Source organism: Saccostrea echinata, unplaced genomic scaffold, assembly GCF_033153115.1.
Source record: "Saccostrea echinata isolate AGI-Se365-2 ecotype Australia unplaced genomic scaffold, CSIRO_AGI_Sech_v1 ptg000027l, whole genome shotgun sequence".
NCBI lineage: Eukaryota > Metazoa > Mollusca > Bivalvia > Ostreida > Ostreidae > Saccostrea > Saccostrea echinata.
Genome location: NW_026889776.1, coordinates 9,746,022 through 9,764,701, shown reverse-complemented (window position 1 = coordinate 9,764,701; position 18,680 = coordinate 9,746,022). Strand labels below are relative to the sequence as shown.

The following is an 18,680-nucleotide window of genomic DNA, read 5'->3' as shown; positions in this document are numbered from 1 at the left end:
GGGGAATCAATAGGTATTATATAGGTTTTTTTACATACACAGGGGCGATGATTTGCCAAATGTCAAGTATTGTATTAAAAAGTTCATCTCGGGATTTGATGTCTCTGGCAGTGTTTTGAAGTGAACCTTTTATTTTCAACCAAATATTTTCAATTATATTGATGTCCGGGGACTGTGCCGGCCATGTGATGGAAGGAATGCTGTTGTTCATCTTATATTGACACGTAATCCTGGCTCTGTGCACGGGTGCATTGTCATCTTGAAATAGGTACCGGTAAGCTTTATTGGGAAAATGCCTCGCTATAACTGACCACAAATGTTCGTCGAGTTTGTCAATATACTTTTGAGCAGTTATGTTGCCATCAGCAAGACACAAAGTCCTTACACCATCATAAGCACTGTAATAGATCCCCACACCATAACTGTAACCCAACATTTACGAGGAGGGCACATGCATTGGGGTAGATATGCCTCATTTGCTTTTCTCCAGACATAAACCCTGTGATTATCTCCAATGACATCTTGACTTCCATCAGAAAATATATTTTGCCAATATTGCCCCACTGTCAGTTGTCGTTTCCCTAAACTTCATGAATAACCATATGATTTTGTACAACTTTTCTTTGACATCCTTTTTTCTAAGAAATCTCTGGACTGTACATTAACAGTTTCTGTAGGTCATTTTCCTTCATTCAAATCTTACGTAACACCATTTAAGGTCCTGTATCTGTTGCTTTTGATCGCATAATCCAGTTTTCATCTCCGTGTGACAACTTTCGAGGTCTACCAACTCTTGGTAAATTTTCCACAGTTCCCCATTGAATAAACTTATTCCAAACAGATCTAATGGTATATTCACTAATATTCAACAGACGAACGATTTCTGAAGTTTTTTGATTCTCACTTTTCAGAGTTACGAATAGATTTTTAGTTTTTCTCACTCAGCTCACAAGATTTTAAAATTCGATGCAAGGTTAAATTCTGCTTGTTTACATTAACTAAAAAGGTGCAGATGATAATGTGTATAAAATTATGTCATCTCCTACATAAAGATAACTCAGTAGAAAAACAAATGGATAACTCATATTTTCTATAGAGTTATCGCTTTTTTTTATCGAGACGTGCAAGTAAGCTGCTGCCATTTTTAAAAATCACGAATACTTTTGCTTTGGCGCTGTAGTTTATTGCTCTAAATTAATTAAATAATTATTATGTAAATAAGAATTAGTTTGGATAAAAGTCATTTATTTTATTTATAAACTTGGATATAAAAAATGTTGCACATCTTACAGTGGAAATATTGATCCGAAACCTTGTTTGTTTATGCATAAAGGAGAAATTGTTTAATACTTAAATTGAACATGAACAAGGATCAAATACATATGCTTTTTATACCCCACGCAACAAGTTGCATGAGGTATAATGTTTTTGACCCATCCATCAGTCAGTCAGTCAGTCAGTGAGCCCGTCAGTCCTGTTTTTTTGTCAGCGCACCTCCTCATAAACCGCTGCACAGAATTTTGTAAAACTTTGCAGATATTTAGGACACAATGTGTAGATGTGCATATTACCAGGAAATTCCGATTCCTTTATTTTTTCTTTGAATTTTGGCACTTTTCAACTTAGATTTTTGGCCATATCATGAATATAGAGATGAACAGTTTGTCAGCACAACTCCTCTTAAACCGCTGCACAGAATTTGGTCAAACTTTGCAGATATTAGTACACAGTGTGTAGATGTGCATATTACCAGGAAATTCCATTATTTTTGCCTTAAAGGTACTTAGACACAGATTTGAACTTAATATTTTCTCAAATTTTCTGTATAATATCACGACTTATATATTGCAATAGCATTTCACACGAAAATATAATTAAAAACTTATTTTATCTGGAAATTATTGGAACTACGAATTCCGGAACTCATTTGATTAACACATCTTTGCACTTGCACAAATTTTAACTTTATCCTTAATATTTAAGAAAAGAAGCGATTTTGTTGTGTATTAATGAAAAATATTACATTTATAATCCAGAAAATTAAGAATAGAAATGTTCGAAAGCAAAACCAACTCATCAGGTGTTGTCAGTCCGTGCTCAGTGATGTGTGCAGAGTTTAACAAATTGAACACACCAGTGAAACATAAACTGTTTTTGTAAACAGGGCACGAGCTCTGTTATTGTTAATGTTTACGATTCAACGGGTGTGTTCAATTGTTAAACTCTGCACACACCACTGAGCATGGACTTACAATACAGTGAGTGGGTTTTGCTTTCGAACATTTCTACTCTGAATTTTCTGGGTTATAGTTTTAATATTTTTCATTAATTCACAACAAAATTGCCACTTTTCTTAAGTATTAAGAATAAAATTAAAATATGTGAAAGCGCAAGGATGTGTCAATCCAATGCATCCAGAAATTCGAAGTTTTAATAGCTTGGAGATGAAATAAGATTTTTATTATATTTTAGTATGAAATGCTACATCAACATATAAGTCATAAAATTATACAGAAAATTTGAGAAAATATTAACTTCAAATCTGCGTCCAATCACCTTTAAGAGTTTTGCCTATTATTGAAGAAACTTTCCAGCTAGGTAATAAGGAAATCCACTGGACTCAGCTTTTGTAATGAAATTTTATGTGAAATATTTTATAACCTTAAAAGACCCCTATTGATTTGAGATCAAAATATTAATGATTTAACACACACACGCACACACAAAATCTTGGATAGTTCTCCCCCTCCCCCCTTCAAATTCGTGCTTTGCCTTAAATAATTTCATAAGTACAATATATAAACAAATTCATATGACTACATCATAACTTTGTTTCCATCAATTATTTAAATGTGTAAATTGTCATGTGTTGGACATGGACTTACACTCATTAACAAATCGAGATCACTGAGGAATTTAAATAACAGTTTGTCAGCATAACTCCTGCACTGAATTTCCTGAAACTTTGTAGGTACTTCAGATTTGTATATTACCAAGAACTTTTGATTCCATTATTTATCTAGAAACTTCAGCCCATTTAAATTTGTAACATACAAAGATTTGAATGTCCTTATATGCAAGAAGTTTTGATGTGATGATTTTTTGCAAGTAATGCCCCTTTTTGAATTATACTGTGTATTTAAAATGCACTGTGCCATTCATTACGTGTTGCATTGTCGAGTTTTGGGGGAGCGTGAGGTATGTGAGCTTGCTCACTTTTTCTTTCATTTACATAAAAAAATATTTGAATACTACAACTTGCAGCCTGTTTTAATATAATTAATACTGAAAATTAACTGAGGATCACTTTCCTTTATTATTTTGAAAGAGTCCCAGTGAATTAAAAAAGTTCAAAGTAGTTAAATCATTACTGTGGTTGAATGATATTTCCTACCTCCATGTTCAAAAACATGATTTGTATCGAATATTTTGTGTTTTATAAAAAAAAAAGATTATTTTTATTAATTTTTTATTTAAAAATATTTGTTTCATATATAGTCAAAAGCTAGGGTGCTCCCTACCAATCTTGATTAGTATATTTATCTCACCACATACAAATGCCACCTGCTAGGTAGTACTATGAAAATAATTTTGTACATTTATTACAAAAAAAAAAAAACAACAAACAAAACAATCTACTACCCTAATTTTTTTGGAAGAGTAACCGGAACCACACATATTCTTTTAATTGGCCTAAAATTTAGTAATGGTAACCATCATGATGACATTAATGGTCGTTTAATTTTTGGAAAAAAAATAAACAATGAAAGCTAGAGGAATTACATACGATGAACATGTGAAGATTGGTGTCCCCATGATCATTATTATATATTTGTAGTGTACAATGTATTTCACTGCAGCACTGTATTAAACTTTACTGCAAATATTTAATTTTTTTCACTTGCTTGTTTGTATATTGACCAACAAACAGATTGTCATTTGTATCTGTACACAGTCCCCAAGGATCTTTCAGTTCACAATCTATGAAAGCAAGGAACTCCCATCCTGATCTATGATGTGAACACACTCATTATTTATATCAGCTGTAAGGATGTGACACTGACTATCTGTGGTGATTCCTCGGGGACTGAATGGTTTATTCTTTGGAGCAGGTGTATGTCCAGTGTACCTGAATCTAAATCTCCCAGCCTGATTGACCACCACTACATCATGAGTATGAGCATTAGCCACACAGATATCCAAGTTCTTGTTGTCGCTGATGTTTTTAAGATTACCAGGTAAAAAGAGGGGTTTACCTTCGTCATCATACTGAATTGTTTGTTTCTCTGTGAAGCCAGAGTAACGGACAACCTTGGATTGTTTATCATCTCTATTCATGACGACCAGGAGGTCACCAGAAGAGGTGCTGCAGACATTGTAAGGTTTCCAGTTCTGTACTGTTATCAAAGTCTCTATCTTTTTATTCTTGACAATCTTCACAGCACTGTCATTGGGATCAGTGTAAATAAGGTAGCCATCTTTTGTTACTGTTATGTCTTCAGGAATGTCTGGCATTGGTATTGACATGAGAAGTGAGCCATCATTAGTACTGTAGAGTGTCATGGTGCTCCCATCTCCACCTGTCCAGATTTCATCATCACTTAGGCAGGCTACATCAGATAGGTTATATTTTTGCTCAGTCTTTATAGTAGTGGTTATCTCTGGCATATCAAGCAGCTGTTTTACTGGAGGAGAGAATCCAGCATCTGGTGATTTTTGTATTTTTTTGATACTGTATCCACATTCTTCTGAAGTTAATTTACCTGTTGACACACTTCCAAAGAACAAGATAAAAAGTTGATCCTCCTCTGGTATTGTCCCTGGGGTGAATTTAGGTAAAGATGGCACAATTCTTTTTGGAAGTTCTGCATATTTATCTTGTATGTTCAATGCAATACTAAACAGTTTTGAAATGTCAAAGGAATCTACATCATCAGTTGAGTTAATTTCATCCTTTATAACAGAAATTTGCTCCTTAATTTCCTCCAGATGTTTCTGTAGAACATGTAACTGTTGGCTTTTCATCTGATCAACATTAGCATGAAGTTTTTTAACTTTCTGATTAAATAATCTGTGCCAGTCTTCCCCATGTTTTGTTATGGTTGTTAAGAGATCGCCATATTCCCTTTCTAACTGCCTTATGGTGTTTTCTACATCAGATGCAATGTCCAGATAAGTTGGAAGTATTGTTTCAGCTAATTCATTTTGTTGTTTGATGATCCTATCTTTTCTCTCATCCAGAATTTGCAAAATGTTCAATACATGTATTTTATGACCCGAATGTTCTGATGTTAGGCAAGTAGTGCATACAGGAACATCACATGGTTTACAGTACATTTCACATCGTTCATTGTCATGAAAGGAACATTGAGGGTAATCTGGGATCAGCTTTCGGAATGTGAATCTTACAATCTCATGTTTCTTCCTGGATTCATCAGATGACATGTGCTCTCCTATACAGACATTACACAGTTTGGTGTTGCATGTTTCACAGTGAACCTGTACCATTTCACTATTACACAGGTCACATCGTATCAACTCCTGGGCACGAATGTGTGGATCCATGACTAGAATTTCAAGAGAATATTAAGCATTCTGTTTATTATCGTTAAAGAGGATAACAAAGAAATATGTTTCCAAAAATGGGTTCATTAATATTAGAAATAGAGTATTTATGTACGAGGCAATTGAAATAATAGTAACTATGATTAACGAAAGGCTAGATTTAATGGATAAGTGAACAAACTTGAATCCATCAAACGTTTTTGAAAGCAGTAATTTGTATTACCTGACTGTAGACTGTATGGTCGACTGTCTTACCAACCAGATTTGAAATGTACGTGGAGTTAGACACAAACTGTGTTATCTACCTCTCAGGTGTTTTATTTTTCCTAGTCTAAAATCTCCATTGGGATATGCTTTGAACATTTATTGATTTAAAGTGCTCTTGCTTTATGGTATAAGTCGCAGTGTTATATAATGTTCTGCACATTTATTGATTTTTAAAAAAGCTGTTGGTTTATGGTTTATGTTGACGTGGGGTAGACATATGCAGTGCAAATTCATCAATAGCATATAAAAAGAACATGTATTGAAAATTTAGACATGCTGACATGGGAAGCTTGATAGATCATTGGAAATTCCTTCTTAATTGTATGGAGAACCATAAAGATGCTTATAGACATACTGTCTTGAAATTATTATTATCCTGGGACATATGTATCTTTCACTAATTTACAATTTTCAGTTGTTAACGAGTACATGAATAATTAGGTACATCATTTGCACCAAATTACATTGCAATGGCTAGAGTTTGGGTTACATTTTTTTGGAAAAAATGAAAACAGCAGTATGTTTCTGAAATTTTTATGCATTTTTAGAATCGCCTAAGTCACTTAAGTGACCTATTGCTATCTCTTTTGTGTTTTTACATTTGAACATTTTCAGCTTCTTCTCTGGAATAACTGAACCAATTTCTACCAATTTTGATAATACATATAGCATTCATGGGTAAATGAATCAAAACAAAAATTGTAAATGTTGTTGTCTTTACCTACCTAGAGCTTGAAAGATGTGGCCAAAACTATCAAAATTAATGTAATCTTCAAGTATCTTCTCTTCTGGAAGTCAGACAGTAAAACTGTTAGCATGATTTATGAGCACTGAGCCCTGAACCAAAATTGTGAAATTCATGACCAATGTCAGTCAGGGGCTCTGGTGTCATTTTGGTGTCATTAGCAATTTTCTACACAAAAATTACAAGAAACCTACTAGACAAGTACAATTTTAATTTTATTCTTATATTAGCGAGTGTATATTTTTTTAGACACACTTGAAGAAATGGTTAGAGGTGGCAGCCATCAGTCAGAAGAGTGGGCAGAACAAATCCAATGGGCAGGTCATAGGTCAGGTAAGTGCATAAAGGTCAAATACAGTTGAACTTCTGTAACTCAAACACTAATATATCTCGAATGCCATGGATATGTCATAGTGATTTGGAAGTTCCCACCACTTGTTCTTAAGGACATATGCAACGTAGTTTGAACTGTATTGTCTTTTTCCGTGAAGTTGAAGAGTTCCAATACTTGAAGGAACTGTGTGCTATATTTTAATGTCTATATATGGAGTTGTAAACTTCTTCTAAAACAAGTTTGGATAAAAAATTGCTAGAATATATGCTTAGTATTTTTAGCTCACCTGAGCCGAAGGCTGTCTGTCTGTCCGTCTGTAAACTTTTCACATTTTCGACTTCTTCTCCAGAACCACTGGGCCAATTTCAACCAAACTTGCCACAAAGTATCCTTGGGTAAAGGGGATTCAAGTTTGTTCAAATGAAGGGCCACACCATCTTCCAAGGGGAGATAATTATGAATTCATGAAAAATAAATGGAATCATTAAAAAATCTTCTTCTCAAGAACCATTGTACTTGAAAAAATGAAACTTATGTGGAAGCATCCTCAGGTAGTGTAGATTCAAGTTTGTTCAAATTATGACCCCTGGGGGTAGGGTGGGGCCACAATGGAGGATCAAAGTTTTACATAGAAATATATAGGTAAAATCTTTAAAAATCTTCTTCTCAAGAACACCAAAGCCATGATTGGTCATATTTACATGGAAGCATCCTCAGATAGTGTACATTCAAGTTTGTTCAAACCATGACCCCTGGGGGACGGGTGGGGCCACAATTGAGGATCAAAGTTTTACATATTAGGAATATATAGGAAAAATCTTTAAATATCTTCTTCTCATGAACAGCAAAGCCATGATTGGTCATATTTACATGGAAGCATCCTCAGTTAGTGTAGATTCAAGTTTGTTCAAATCATAACCCCCGGGGGTCAGGAGGGGCCACAATGGGCGATCAAAGTTTTACATAGGAATATATAGGAAAAATCTTTAGAATCTTCTTCTCAAGAACAGCAAAGCCATGATTGGTCATATTTACATGGAAGCATCCTCAGATAGTGTACATTCAAGTTTGTTCAAATCATGACCCCCGGGGGAAGGGTGGGGCCACAATGGGCGATCAAAGTTTCATCGGAATACATAGTAAAAATCTTTCAAAAAAACTATTTCTTAAGAATAGGATATTTATATGGCAGCATTCTTAGATAGTGTAGATTCAAGTTTGTTCAAACATGACCCTGGGGGTAGGGTGGGGCCACAATGGTTGATCAAAGTTTTACATAGGAATACATAGGAAAAATCTTTAAAAATCTTCTACTCAGGAACAGCAAAGCCAAGATTGGTCATATTTAAATGGAAGCATCCTCAGGTAATGTAGATTCAAATTTGTTCAATTCATGACAAGCCCTCATTCAAGGGGAGATAATTCAGAAATAGTGAAAATTTGGTGACATGTGTAAAAAAATCTTCTTTTCAAGAACCACTGGGCCAGAAAAGTTGAAATCTATAGGAAACCTTCTTTACATAGTGTAGATTCAAGTTTGTTCAAATCATGACCCCCCGGGGTAGGATGGGGTCACAGTCGGGATCAAGGTTTTACATAGGAATATATAGGAAAAAATCTTTAAAAATCTTCTTCTCAAGAACAGCAAAGCCATGATTAGTCATATTGATTTGGAAGCATCCTCAGGTAGAGTAGATTCATGTTTGTTCAATTCATGACCCACAGGGGTAGGTTGGGGTCACAATGGGGGATCAAAGTTTTTACATAGAAATATATGGGAAAAAATCTTCAAAAATCTTCTTCTCAAGAACAGCAAAGCCATGATTAGTCACATTGATATGGAAGCATTCCCAGGTATTGTAGATTCAAGTTTCTTAAAATGATGACCCCCCCCCATGGATAGGGTCGGCCCACAATGGGGGATTCTGCATAGGAATATATATGCAAAAATATTCTTCTCAAGAACGGAAAAGCCATGTTTAGTCATATTGATATGGAAGCATCCTCAGGTAGTGTAGATTCAAGTTTGTTCAAATGATGACCCCTGCGGGTAGGAAGGGGGCACAGTGGGGGATTAAATTTATTTGCAAAGGAATGTATAGGGAAAAAACTTCTTAAGAACAGAAAAGCCATGTTTAGTCATATTAATATGGAAGCATCCTCAGGTAGTGTAGATTCAAGATTGTTCAAATGATGACACCCCCCCCCCCCATTTGGGGATATGGGGGGCCACAATGGGGGATCAAACTCTTATAAAGGAATATATAGGAAAAAAATCTTTAAAAATCTTTATAAATCTTCTCAAGAACAGCAAAGCCATTTGATAAATTGATATGGAAGCATCTGTATAAAATTCAAGTCCCCCCTATAAACTTTTCAATACTGAACTGATATGTGCTTTTTCCTAGCTATAATGTGCTCAGGTGAGCAATGTGGCCCATGGGCCTCTTGTTAGGTAAGCCCATTCCCAAGTTACTGCAAGCCCTATTGGACTAAAGTTGCATAAATGTTAAATCTAGGGATGCACACTACTAGATTATTAATTTGGGACTTTGCCTTATTTACTCGTTGAGATGAGCTCTGTAATCTCTGATTACCTAGTATGTTTCTTTTGGGTTGTCACAAATCTTTTAAGAAATGATTCCCTACGTGGACAGTGCTTTATATAAGGTAGTGAATACAGTGTAGTCACATGGTCAGTCTTTTGTTAGTCTTTGAATTGAGATCTTGTTATATGATACCCTCATAGAGCTGAAAGGCGATATGTAATAGAATGACCTGGAATTAAAACTTCTTTGAGATAGTGAACAAAACATTAGTATGTTTCATTATACTTAGACCAATTTTTTCTTTCTCATTATTGAATATTGAAATAGCCATCTTGCATTGAAAAATTCTTTCAGATAATTTGCATGTCCCTTGCATAACTGCATGTAAAATTTTGATTTTTTTATTTGTCATTGAAATTTTTTTTCAGGAACTTAAGACCTGTGCTGCCATCATTAACATTTTCCACATGATACCAGCAGCCAGCAGTAAGCTGATTGAACCACTCATTGTTGTAGCCCTCGGTGGAGAAAAGTCACTGTTCTTAGAGGTCAGAATATGATGCAATCATTTCATGAGTTATTTGATATACAGAGATTCTGCATTATTTAAAATTTTTGAGTTGGGGGTTTATTTTATGATATTGAATGTACAACAGAAAAGTCAAAACATATACATGTACTGGTATGCAGTGGAAATAACTTCCACAAATAGAATCCTTTCTTGGGAAATTTTTGTCTCAATACACTGCAATGATGCAGATATTAATGTTGCACTTCTCCAATCTATAGGCTGGCAGTCCCTTCAGAGACCCTCTTGTAAAGTTCCTGTCACGGTATCCTGAGGTTACAGTTGACCTGTTTTTGAGTGAAGCCAGATTAAAGGACCATCAGTGGAACAGACTCTTTGAGGTAAGTGATGCGCAACTGATGATTGTTGGGTTCTGTCTTGGTCAGTTTGTTCAGACCATCAATATCAGAAGTATATATTTAAATGATCAATTTAATGTGTAAATGTATTTTATTCCACAATTCACTTGAAAAGGAATATTCAATGATTTGCTTGAATTCTCTGATGGATTAATTTTCTAACATAACACAGTGTGATGGAAATATTTGAACTGACAACCTTATGTTATATTTTGTTGGGTTATGTAGAAGAAATTTCATGAGCTTTCTTCTTTTCTCTTCAGTTTATCTTGACACACAGTGATGGTAAAAAGTTCCGAGAAGTTCTGGAGGCCAACCCAACCAAGCTGTTGAATATTGGACAGCAACAGGTATTAATGTTAAATAAAAAATTTTCCTTAAATTTATCATACATGGTATTATAGTCCATATAATTTAATAATTTCAAGAGATTGATTTTTGTGGACCTCTCATTGGGATACCTTTGTGCTCTTATTGAAGATATCAGTTGATATTGGAAAGGTTGTACTGGCTGTTGTATTTCAGAGTTCGGAGAATGTCCCAGTGACGGCGGGGACTAACGACCTCCAGTTTCAGATGATCAAACTCATCAGTCTACTGACAAAGTTTGAGGAGGCCTGGCTATCTCAACATACACAGATAGTGAGTGTTATAATGTCAATGTGAACATGTGACATGTTCATGTACAGTGCTGTGTGTGATGTATACAGTGTATGTAGTTAAAACACAGAGCTTAACATGTAATAAATGTACATAAAGTCTGCTCATCTGGTGTTTCCTAATGATTCCTATTTTAAGTGTGCTTTGTAGTCAAAACAAAGAGAATTATCATGTGATGAATTTACCTGAAATCTGTTCATCTAGAGTTTACCATACATGCCTATTCTAAACTTATTAGAATGCATTAAACTGTATATTTTCTTTTCAGATCACCCATTTGTTGAGCATTTGGAAAAGTGAAAATTTTCTGGAGAGGCACAAAAAAGTGGTATGTATTTTGATGTAATGTGTCTTTGGACTTGGATGTATTATAACTCATGCAGTTATTAATATTTGAGATGTCAAGTTCAAACATACAACTGATATCTTAATGTTGTTTTGATCACAGTTGATTCCTTTTATTGTAGAACTCTGTAGATTTTGTGATTTGGAAGGAACCAGCACTGCTAGTAAAATGTCTGCTGAACTATTTCAAGTGAGATATTTTTAAATGAATAATTATACAGTTTTTATAACCTTGTCTTTTGAAGTGAATAGTAGAAGAATGAGTCATCAATACATTTATACATGTAGTTTATGCCTCATACTTGCCTTGATGAATAAATTGTTTTTTCTTTTTATATAATTATCTGACATTTTACCAGGTACCACACAAATGAGATAGAGCTTCTGTTCCACATCCTGCGGTGCTTCACCACGCGGTTCATCATACAGTTCCAGTTTGTCAAGGACTTTCTGGACAATGTGGTGGCGGCGGTAAGTGGAAGTTTAACTCGATAGAATTCTCAATTCAGTCTGATTTTTTTTCTGTGTATTTTATGGTAGGATTTACCCTTATGTATTGTACAGTGTAAAATAACACTGGATTTTCAATAAATTCTAGCAATCTGTGGAAAACTTATTGCCTAATAACAGCATTTGATTCCATCCTTTGTTTCAAACTATCACAATCATCACAAAGTTTAGGCATGGAGTGAGTTTGAAGCATAGAAGTTTAAGAATTTTTTTAAAAAAAATGAATTACATATATTTTCTTTTTTTTTTTACAGACATACACCATTGAATGGAAGAGAAGTGCCTTCTTCAAATTTGTGGACATCTTTCATGATCAGACCTGGACACAGGATTTGAAAGCCAAAGTGAGTACTGTGTATGGCAAAAAAATACATATTGAAACTTACAAAAAAATGTCTTAAGTACATGTGCATGACTGTCGTTGTAATGAATAGAAAGAATTACTGCAGGCTACTAGTGTAGTGTAAACCTACTCTTTCTGACCAGCTATTGGAAATATATGTGTCTGTGAGAATTAAGCAAGTGACTATATAGTGATGTAACATTAACAATTGTTATAATTTTCACATTTCCAGATTCTGCAGCACATCTTGATTCCATGTTTCCAACATGCCTTTGAGCAAAACGATGGGGAGAAACTGATTGGAGGACCCCCCACCCCAGACCAGGACAACCCAGAGAATGTCATCAGTGCATTCATCACCAAAATCATCGACCCTGAGAACCCATTTGGGACCTCGGACTCGGTCAGGATTCTTTTATTACAGCTGTCCTCCCTACTGGTGGAGCAGGCCTCCTCTCACATCCATGACGCCAACAACAAGTAAATTTCTCTGATATGGTCTTTTCTTGTCTCCTAAAACACAGAGTTGATATATACCTTGTGTCTGCCTTCTAAATTTATGACAAAACAGAATCCCACTACAGTGGTGTGAAGTTAAAACATTGTGGTTTTCCTGCAATATGTTCTAGATATGGCAAGCATATTTTGGCACTTTCTTCACATTTGTTTTTTTTTCTTTAAAAGGAAACAGGGTAACAAACTGAGGCGACTGATGACATTTGCCTGGCCGTGCCTCCTCAGTAAGAACTGTGTGGACCCCGCCACCAAATACCACGGACACCTCCTACTGTCCCACATCATTGCAAAGTTTGCCATCCATAAACGCATTGTACTGCAGGTCAGATATTTTACAGTTCACTCACTGTTCTTGTTTATGAATGAATGTTTATTATTTATTTTAGTATGTTTATTGATAAATTGTTTTGTTCTATTTTCCAGGTGTTCCATAGCCTACTGAAAGCCCATGCAGTTGAGGCCCGGGCTGTGGTCAGACAGGCCCTTGAGATCTTAACCCCAGCCATGCCAGGACGAATGGAAGACGGAAATGTATGTATAAAATAATTATTATGCAATTTGGTTGAAATCTTTAATTTTTGTCAAAAGTTTACAAGATATTCATAAATTGAATGGAAAAAATTAAATTATTATAAATTAAATAAAAAGAAGGGAACATACCATCATTGAATGTAATAAATTTATCAATGTGGAAAAACATGTACATGTACTTATTTTATTATTCATAGGTTAAAATACATTCGTGTAATGTTTTTATAAACATGCATGTTTCAGGGTATGTTGACTCACTGGACCAAGAAGATAATTGTTGAGGAGGGACACACTGTGGCTCAGCTTGTCCATATTCTGTATGTACAATGTAAACAAGGGATTCTTGAATTGATCAAAATAAAATTCTTGGGAAAAAAATGTTCATTCAGTGTGATGTGTTGCAAACAAAGTCTGACTCCTGAATGTGTTTGAATGTGTTTTTATTGTGAATGGGGGAGGGGAGGGGGGGTAGTCAAGAAACTTTACATGTAAATTGCTGTATATTTTACATGTATCTCCATTTTCAGACAACTGGTGGTCCGTCACTACAAAGTGTATTACCCGGTCAGACATCACCTGATCCCTCACATGGTCAACTCCCTACAGAGGCTGGGCTTCACCTCTAGTGTATGTATACAGTCTACAATCTGTGTCTATACCGTTCCTGTATTTATTGACATTTTTGCAGTCTTGTATAAGAATTGCTCAGCTTTGACATAAGCAATAAGTTGTCAGAATAAATGTAAAGTCTGCTATTTGTGCGATACATGATTACTATGTGTTTCAACAATGATATACATGTCAGTAGTGTAACACTTTGAAATCTAGCATAAGCAGCTAATATTTATACAAGTCTTTTTTTTTTACTTGTAGGCCACTATAGAACACAGGAAGCTGGCTGTTGACTTGGCAGAAGTAGTCATTAAGTGGGAAGTTCAGAGGGTCAAGGATGATCAAGAGGTCAATGAGGTCAGTGCAGAGGTGGATCTAAGATTTTTTTTGATTCACTCCCTTACTCGTTTCCTTAGAAAATATTTCAGTGTATGAAAGTATCAGTACAAAGAGCTAGGTTCACTTTATGCACAAAATGGCCCTATAGCTATACCAATTTATTGACTAACACCTTATGTTCCATTTTAAACATCAAGATAAGTAGAGACTTACTGCTTTCATTTCCTATTAAAATTTTTCTCCTTAAAGTGCAGGTCTTGGAAAACAAGCTTTATGGAATTGCAATGTTCTTGAATTTTAAGGAAAACAGGTATATTTTAAGTACTTTCAGAGAAGAAAAATAATATGAGCGCATCCTCTGATCTAAATAATAAAACATGTTTTGTAATCCTCAGAAACGGTTCTATCAGTAAATAATTGCATATTTTACATCAGAGATTGCGCTCTATATTAAATATCGAAAAGTAGCTTTAAAAAGTGGCTGTTTTTGAAGAATTGTTCGGGATAGGAGGAAAATGCACATTTCATGACATCATAATGCATTGACTAGCCAGAAAATTACGTCATTTTTGGTAGATTCACAATCGCCAAATGTTGAAATGAAATTTAATGCATTGTCAACTAAAACGGAAATTCACAGGGCCAAAAAAGGCTCTAAGTGAACCTTGTTCTTTATTTGAAAATATAGATGTGTCATATAGTAGTTTATAAATTAGGGAGCTGCTCTATCACTATTGAGAGAAACTTGCTGATAGACTCAAAGCCTCTATGAAAAATTGAGAATTTTTTTAATATATGAAATTAAGAAATCAGTTAATTGTTATTCATATACAACTTGAAAATGATGTTATTTTATTCTTTTAAATAAAATTTTGCATAAAATTTACAGCCTGCCCCTGACCTGACCCAGGCACCACAGCAGAATGTGGGAACTAAACGTCCTGCCCCTGGTACCCCCCTTTCAGTGGACTCACCCCAGGAGGCCAAACGATCACGTCACTCCTCAGGGGCACCCAGTGAAGTATGTACAAACTTTCTGTTATGTCCATGAAAAGACACAGTGTTTGATTGGCTAGAGTATTTATCACATGTTTGATCAGGAAATTGAAAAAAAAAAAGATAATTCTAGCCAAAGTTAAATGTCTCTTGTTTGATTTACAGAGTAACAAGAGTGTGACTGAGAGTAGTAAACCAATAGAGAAGAATTACTGTGATGCTGTGGTCAACTTCCTATTGAGAATTGCTTGTCAGGTAGGATGCCAAGTATGATGACACATAGAGTTATTAAAGTCTGTATCAGTCTGTGCCATTGTACATGTACATGTTTTAATGCAGATGATGGTGTAAGCATGAAGTTTAGGACTGAAATACTGCCATGTATTATGGAAAAAAAAATGTGTAGTTGTTATTGAGGCTACATATATCATATACTGTCTATTCTTGGTGTTCAGGTCTATATTGATATTACATGTATCTTTTAATGGTGTAAGCTTGAAGTTTAGACCTAAAATACTGTCATGAACTGTGTACTTAATAGACTTCTCATTCCAGGTGAATGAGAGCCCTGGATCCCCAGGTGAGCTGTTGTCACGGCGATGTGTGGCTCTCCTGAAGATGGCGCTTCGTCCAGACTTCTGGCAGAATACGGAGCTGAAGCTGGCGTGGTTTGACAAACTCCTGACGACAGTAGAGAACCATCAGCCAAATTTTAACAACATCTGTACAGCCCTGGAGCTCCTCAGCTTCCTGTTAACTATACTGGTGAGGTTTTTTTTTTTTTTAGTTTTGGTTCCTACATAACATATATCAGTTCAATTAGGATCAACAATTTCAGATTTTGCATTTAGGAAGATAACACATCATAATACATGTATATGTCTCCCAGTTATGTATATTACTTGTCCTGTTCACCAAAACTCGATTAGCTTAATGATAATAAAGCTCAATTTGTAAATGGTACATTGGGCTTTTAATGTTAATTCAGGTAGATAGATTACGTACATGTATCTGGTATGTTAATTTGTGAAGAAAAAGATTTGTGAACTACCATAATCTTTTCAATCTTTGCTGAAAAAAGTTGAGTTCAGTTAAATAACTTCCTATTTCACTTGGTGATGTGCACAAGCGATGGAAATCAGTACTGAATTTGTTAAATTATGATAGTGTATATCTTTTTACAGAAAAAGGACACAATCCTCTCTAGTTTTAAGCCCCTCCAGCGAGGTATTGCAGCATGTATGACCTGCCCCAATACCAAGGTCATTCGTGGTGTCCATGGTCTGTTGTCCCGCCTGATGAGTTTCTTCCCCACAGAACCAGTGACTTCTAATGTGGCCTCTAAGTATGAGGAACTGGAATGTCTGTATGCTTGTGTCAGCAAAGTGGTCTATGAAGGACTCACCAACTATGAAAAGTAAGTCAAGTCATAATGTTGAACACAGAAAATTTGACTGTAATAATTTGAAGTGCAAAGTATAAGGTACATGTATGTAAATTTACTTCCATATTCTATGCAGGTTTGATTTTGTTTATCTAGAAAGTGATGAAGTCATTTACATGTAGTCAAATTACTGTAAATCACATTTTATTCACAAAAACTATTTTCTTGTCATATTGCGAGGTCATTTGCTCACAAAAATTTCATTCTAAATTTCATGGAATTTTAAAAAGGGTTAAGTACAGCAGTAACCAAAAATTTGGAAAATAAGGTGTTGAAAAAATACTGTGATCTACAGTATTTCAGTTTTGAACAAACCCTGTATTTCAGGTCAACCAATGGTTCCCCCACACAGCTGTTTAGTACCCTGATGATTCTGAAGGCAGCCTGTATGCACAATCAATGTTACATTGACCGACTCATTACCACATTCATGAAGGTCCTACACAAGATGGCGCGGGAGCACCTGCAGCCCACCTCTACTGAGACAAGTCCCAGTAAGATTTTAAAGTTTATTCAGATTGAAAAATCTTCAGGAAAAGGGAGGTGGTGAAGAAGGGGGGGGGGGCTGGCTGAAGAATTCCAATCTGCAACATAACAGAGAGAACAATTTCAGTTTTACACTCATACTGCTGGTAAAACTCTAGATCTGGGGTTATATGATATGTATAATATTAGAAGATTCTGGAGGTTGGACCAAATTAAGTTTCATAGATTTTTAAATTCCTATGTACTTGTAGAGAAATGTGAAATAGATACTTGATGAACTTATGTGATTTCATTTTACATTTTTTTTTTCTGACAGTGGCCAGTGAGTTACTGATTTTGAGTCTGGATCTGGTCAAGAACAGAGTAGGAGTTATGTCCCTCGAGATGAGGAAAAGTTTTATTGGTCAGATCTTAGTTGGCCTGATTGAGAAAACAACTGACCCAAAAGTCATGAAAGCCATAACTAAAATGGTAGAGGACTGGGTCAAAACAAAGGTAAATGTAATTAGATGTAAATATCAGCATTGTAGAAACATCAATCTTGTTACCATTAAAGAAAATGCAAGCAAAATATGTTTAATCACCAAACACTTTACAGTATGACATTTTTATACATTAAATGCAATATATGACTGAAAATCTTTAGGTTCAAATTGTAAATTTTTTTACAAGCTGTAATAATTGATTTTCATTACATCAAATATGAAATGATGATTTTGTCCTAAATGTGTACATAAATGGTACTGATGAAAAAAATTTGAAATCTTTAATAATATATGGTAAAACACATTTATAACAAAGTGCCAGGAAGAGACAGTTTTTCTTTGTTATGAATGTAATTCATTATATCTCTTAAGTTCAAAATATATTTTGAAGTTATGGGGAATGAAAATCACTTTGTTATAAGAATCAGTTCAGCATGTTTGCTATAAGCATGCTTTACTGTGTTTTGAATAAGATGCATTGAATCCATATTAAATACCTATTATACTACAGACCCCTATAGCTATTAACCAGTCCCCGGTCATCAGAGAAAAGGCCATACTGCTGGTCAAGCTGATGCAGCACGTGGAGAAGAGGTTCCCTGAGGAACAGGAACTCAACGCTCAGTTCCTGGAACTCGTTAATTACATCTACAGGTGAGATCCAGGAATCTCAGGTGGGGATCATAAGATTTAGTAAATTTTGTTGGATTTGAGTTTCAGTTTTTGAAGACTTTATTATTTTTTTATGGATTTCTCATATATGTGTACCTGTAAGCTCCCCTTGATTTTCAGGAAATAAACGAGAGTTGTACTAATGTTATGTTGTGTTGAACTTTTAAAATATACTACGTAAAGTGCTTTACAGATATATTTTCATTGAATTTGAAATAACTTCCCCCTTGATTCTCCTCATTTATCCAGGGATGAAAGCTTGAGTGGCACAGAGCTGACCTCTAAATTGGAGCCAGCATTTTTAGCAGGACTGAGATGTAACCAACCTCCCATCAGACAGAAATTTGTAGAGGT

At 35.1% G+C, this 18,680-nt stretch overlaps 1 protein-coding gene across 1 annotated transcript in view; it reads left to right on the top strand.

Annotated features, from left to right (window-relative positions):
- The window catches only part of LOC133193495 (transformation/transcription domain-associated protein-like), a 69,354-nt gene that overhangs the window by 33,127 nt on the left and 17,547 nt on the right, over positions 1-18,680 (top strand). Inside the window, exons 37-59 of the mRNA XM_061329466.1 lie at positions 6,827-6,910; positions 9,889-10,008; positions 10,250-10,369; positions 10,651-10,737; positions 10,913-11,029; positions 11,316-11,375; positions 11,515-11,582; positions 11,752-11,863; positions 12,157-12,246; positions 12,478-12,725; positions 12,930-13,083; positions 13,185-13,292; positions 13,536-13,609; positions 13,820-13,919; positions 14,166-14,261; positions 15,133-15,264; positions 15,405-15,494; positions 15,795-16,004; positions 16,424-16,656; positions 17,011-17,177; positions 17,486-17,664; positions 18,166-18,308; positions 18,576-18,678. Coding sequence (XP_061185450.1) covers positions 6,827-6,910; positions 9,889-10,008; positions 10,250-10,369; positions 10,651-10,737; positions 10,913-11,029; positions 11,316-11,375; positions 11,515-11,582; positions 11,752-11,863; positions 12,157-12,246; positions 12,478-12,725; positions 12,930-13,083; positions 13,185-13,292; positions 13,536-13,609; positions 13,820-13,919; positions 14,166-14,261; positions 15,133-15,264; positions 15,405-15,494; positions 15,795-16,004; positions 16,424-16,656; positions 17,011-17,177; positions 17,486-17,664; positions 18,166-18,308; positions 18,576-18,678 — 2,895 coding nt within the window. The remainder of the gene's footprint in view (positions 1-6,826; positions 6,911-9,888; positions 10,009-10,249; positions 10,370-10,650; positions 10,738-10,912; positions 11,030-11,315; positions 11,376-11,514; positions 11,583-11,751; positions 11,864-12,156; positions 12,247-12,477; positions 12,726-12,929; positions 13,084-13,184; positions 13,293-13,535; positions 13,610-13,819; positions 13,920-14,165; positions 14,262-15,132; positions 15,265-15,404; positions 15,495-15,794; positions 16,005-16,423; positions 16,657-17,010; positions 17,178-17,485; positions 17,665-18,165; positions 18,309-18,575; positions 18,679-18,680) is intronic.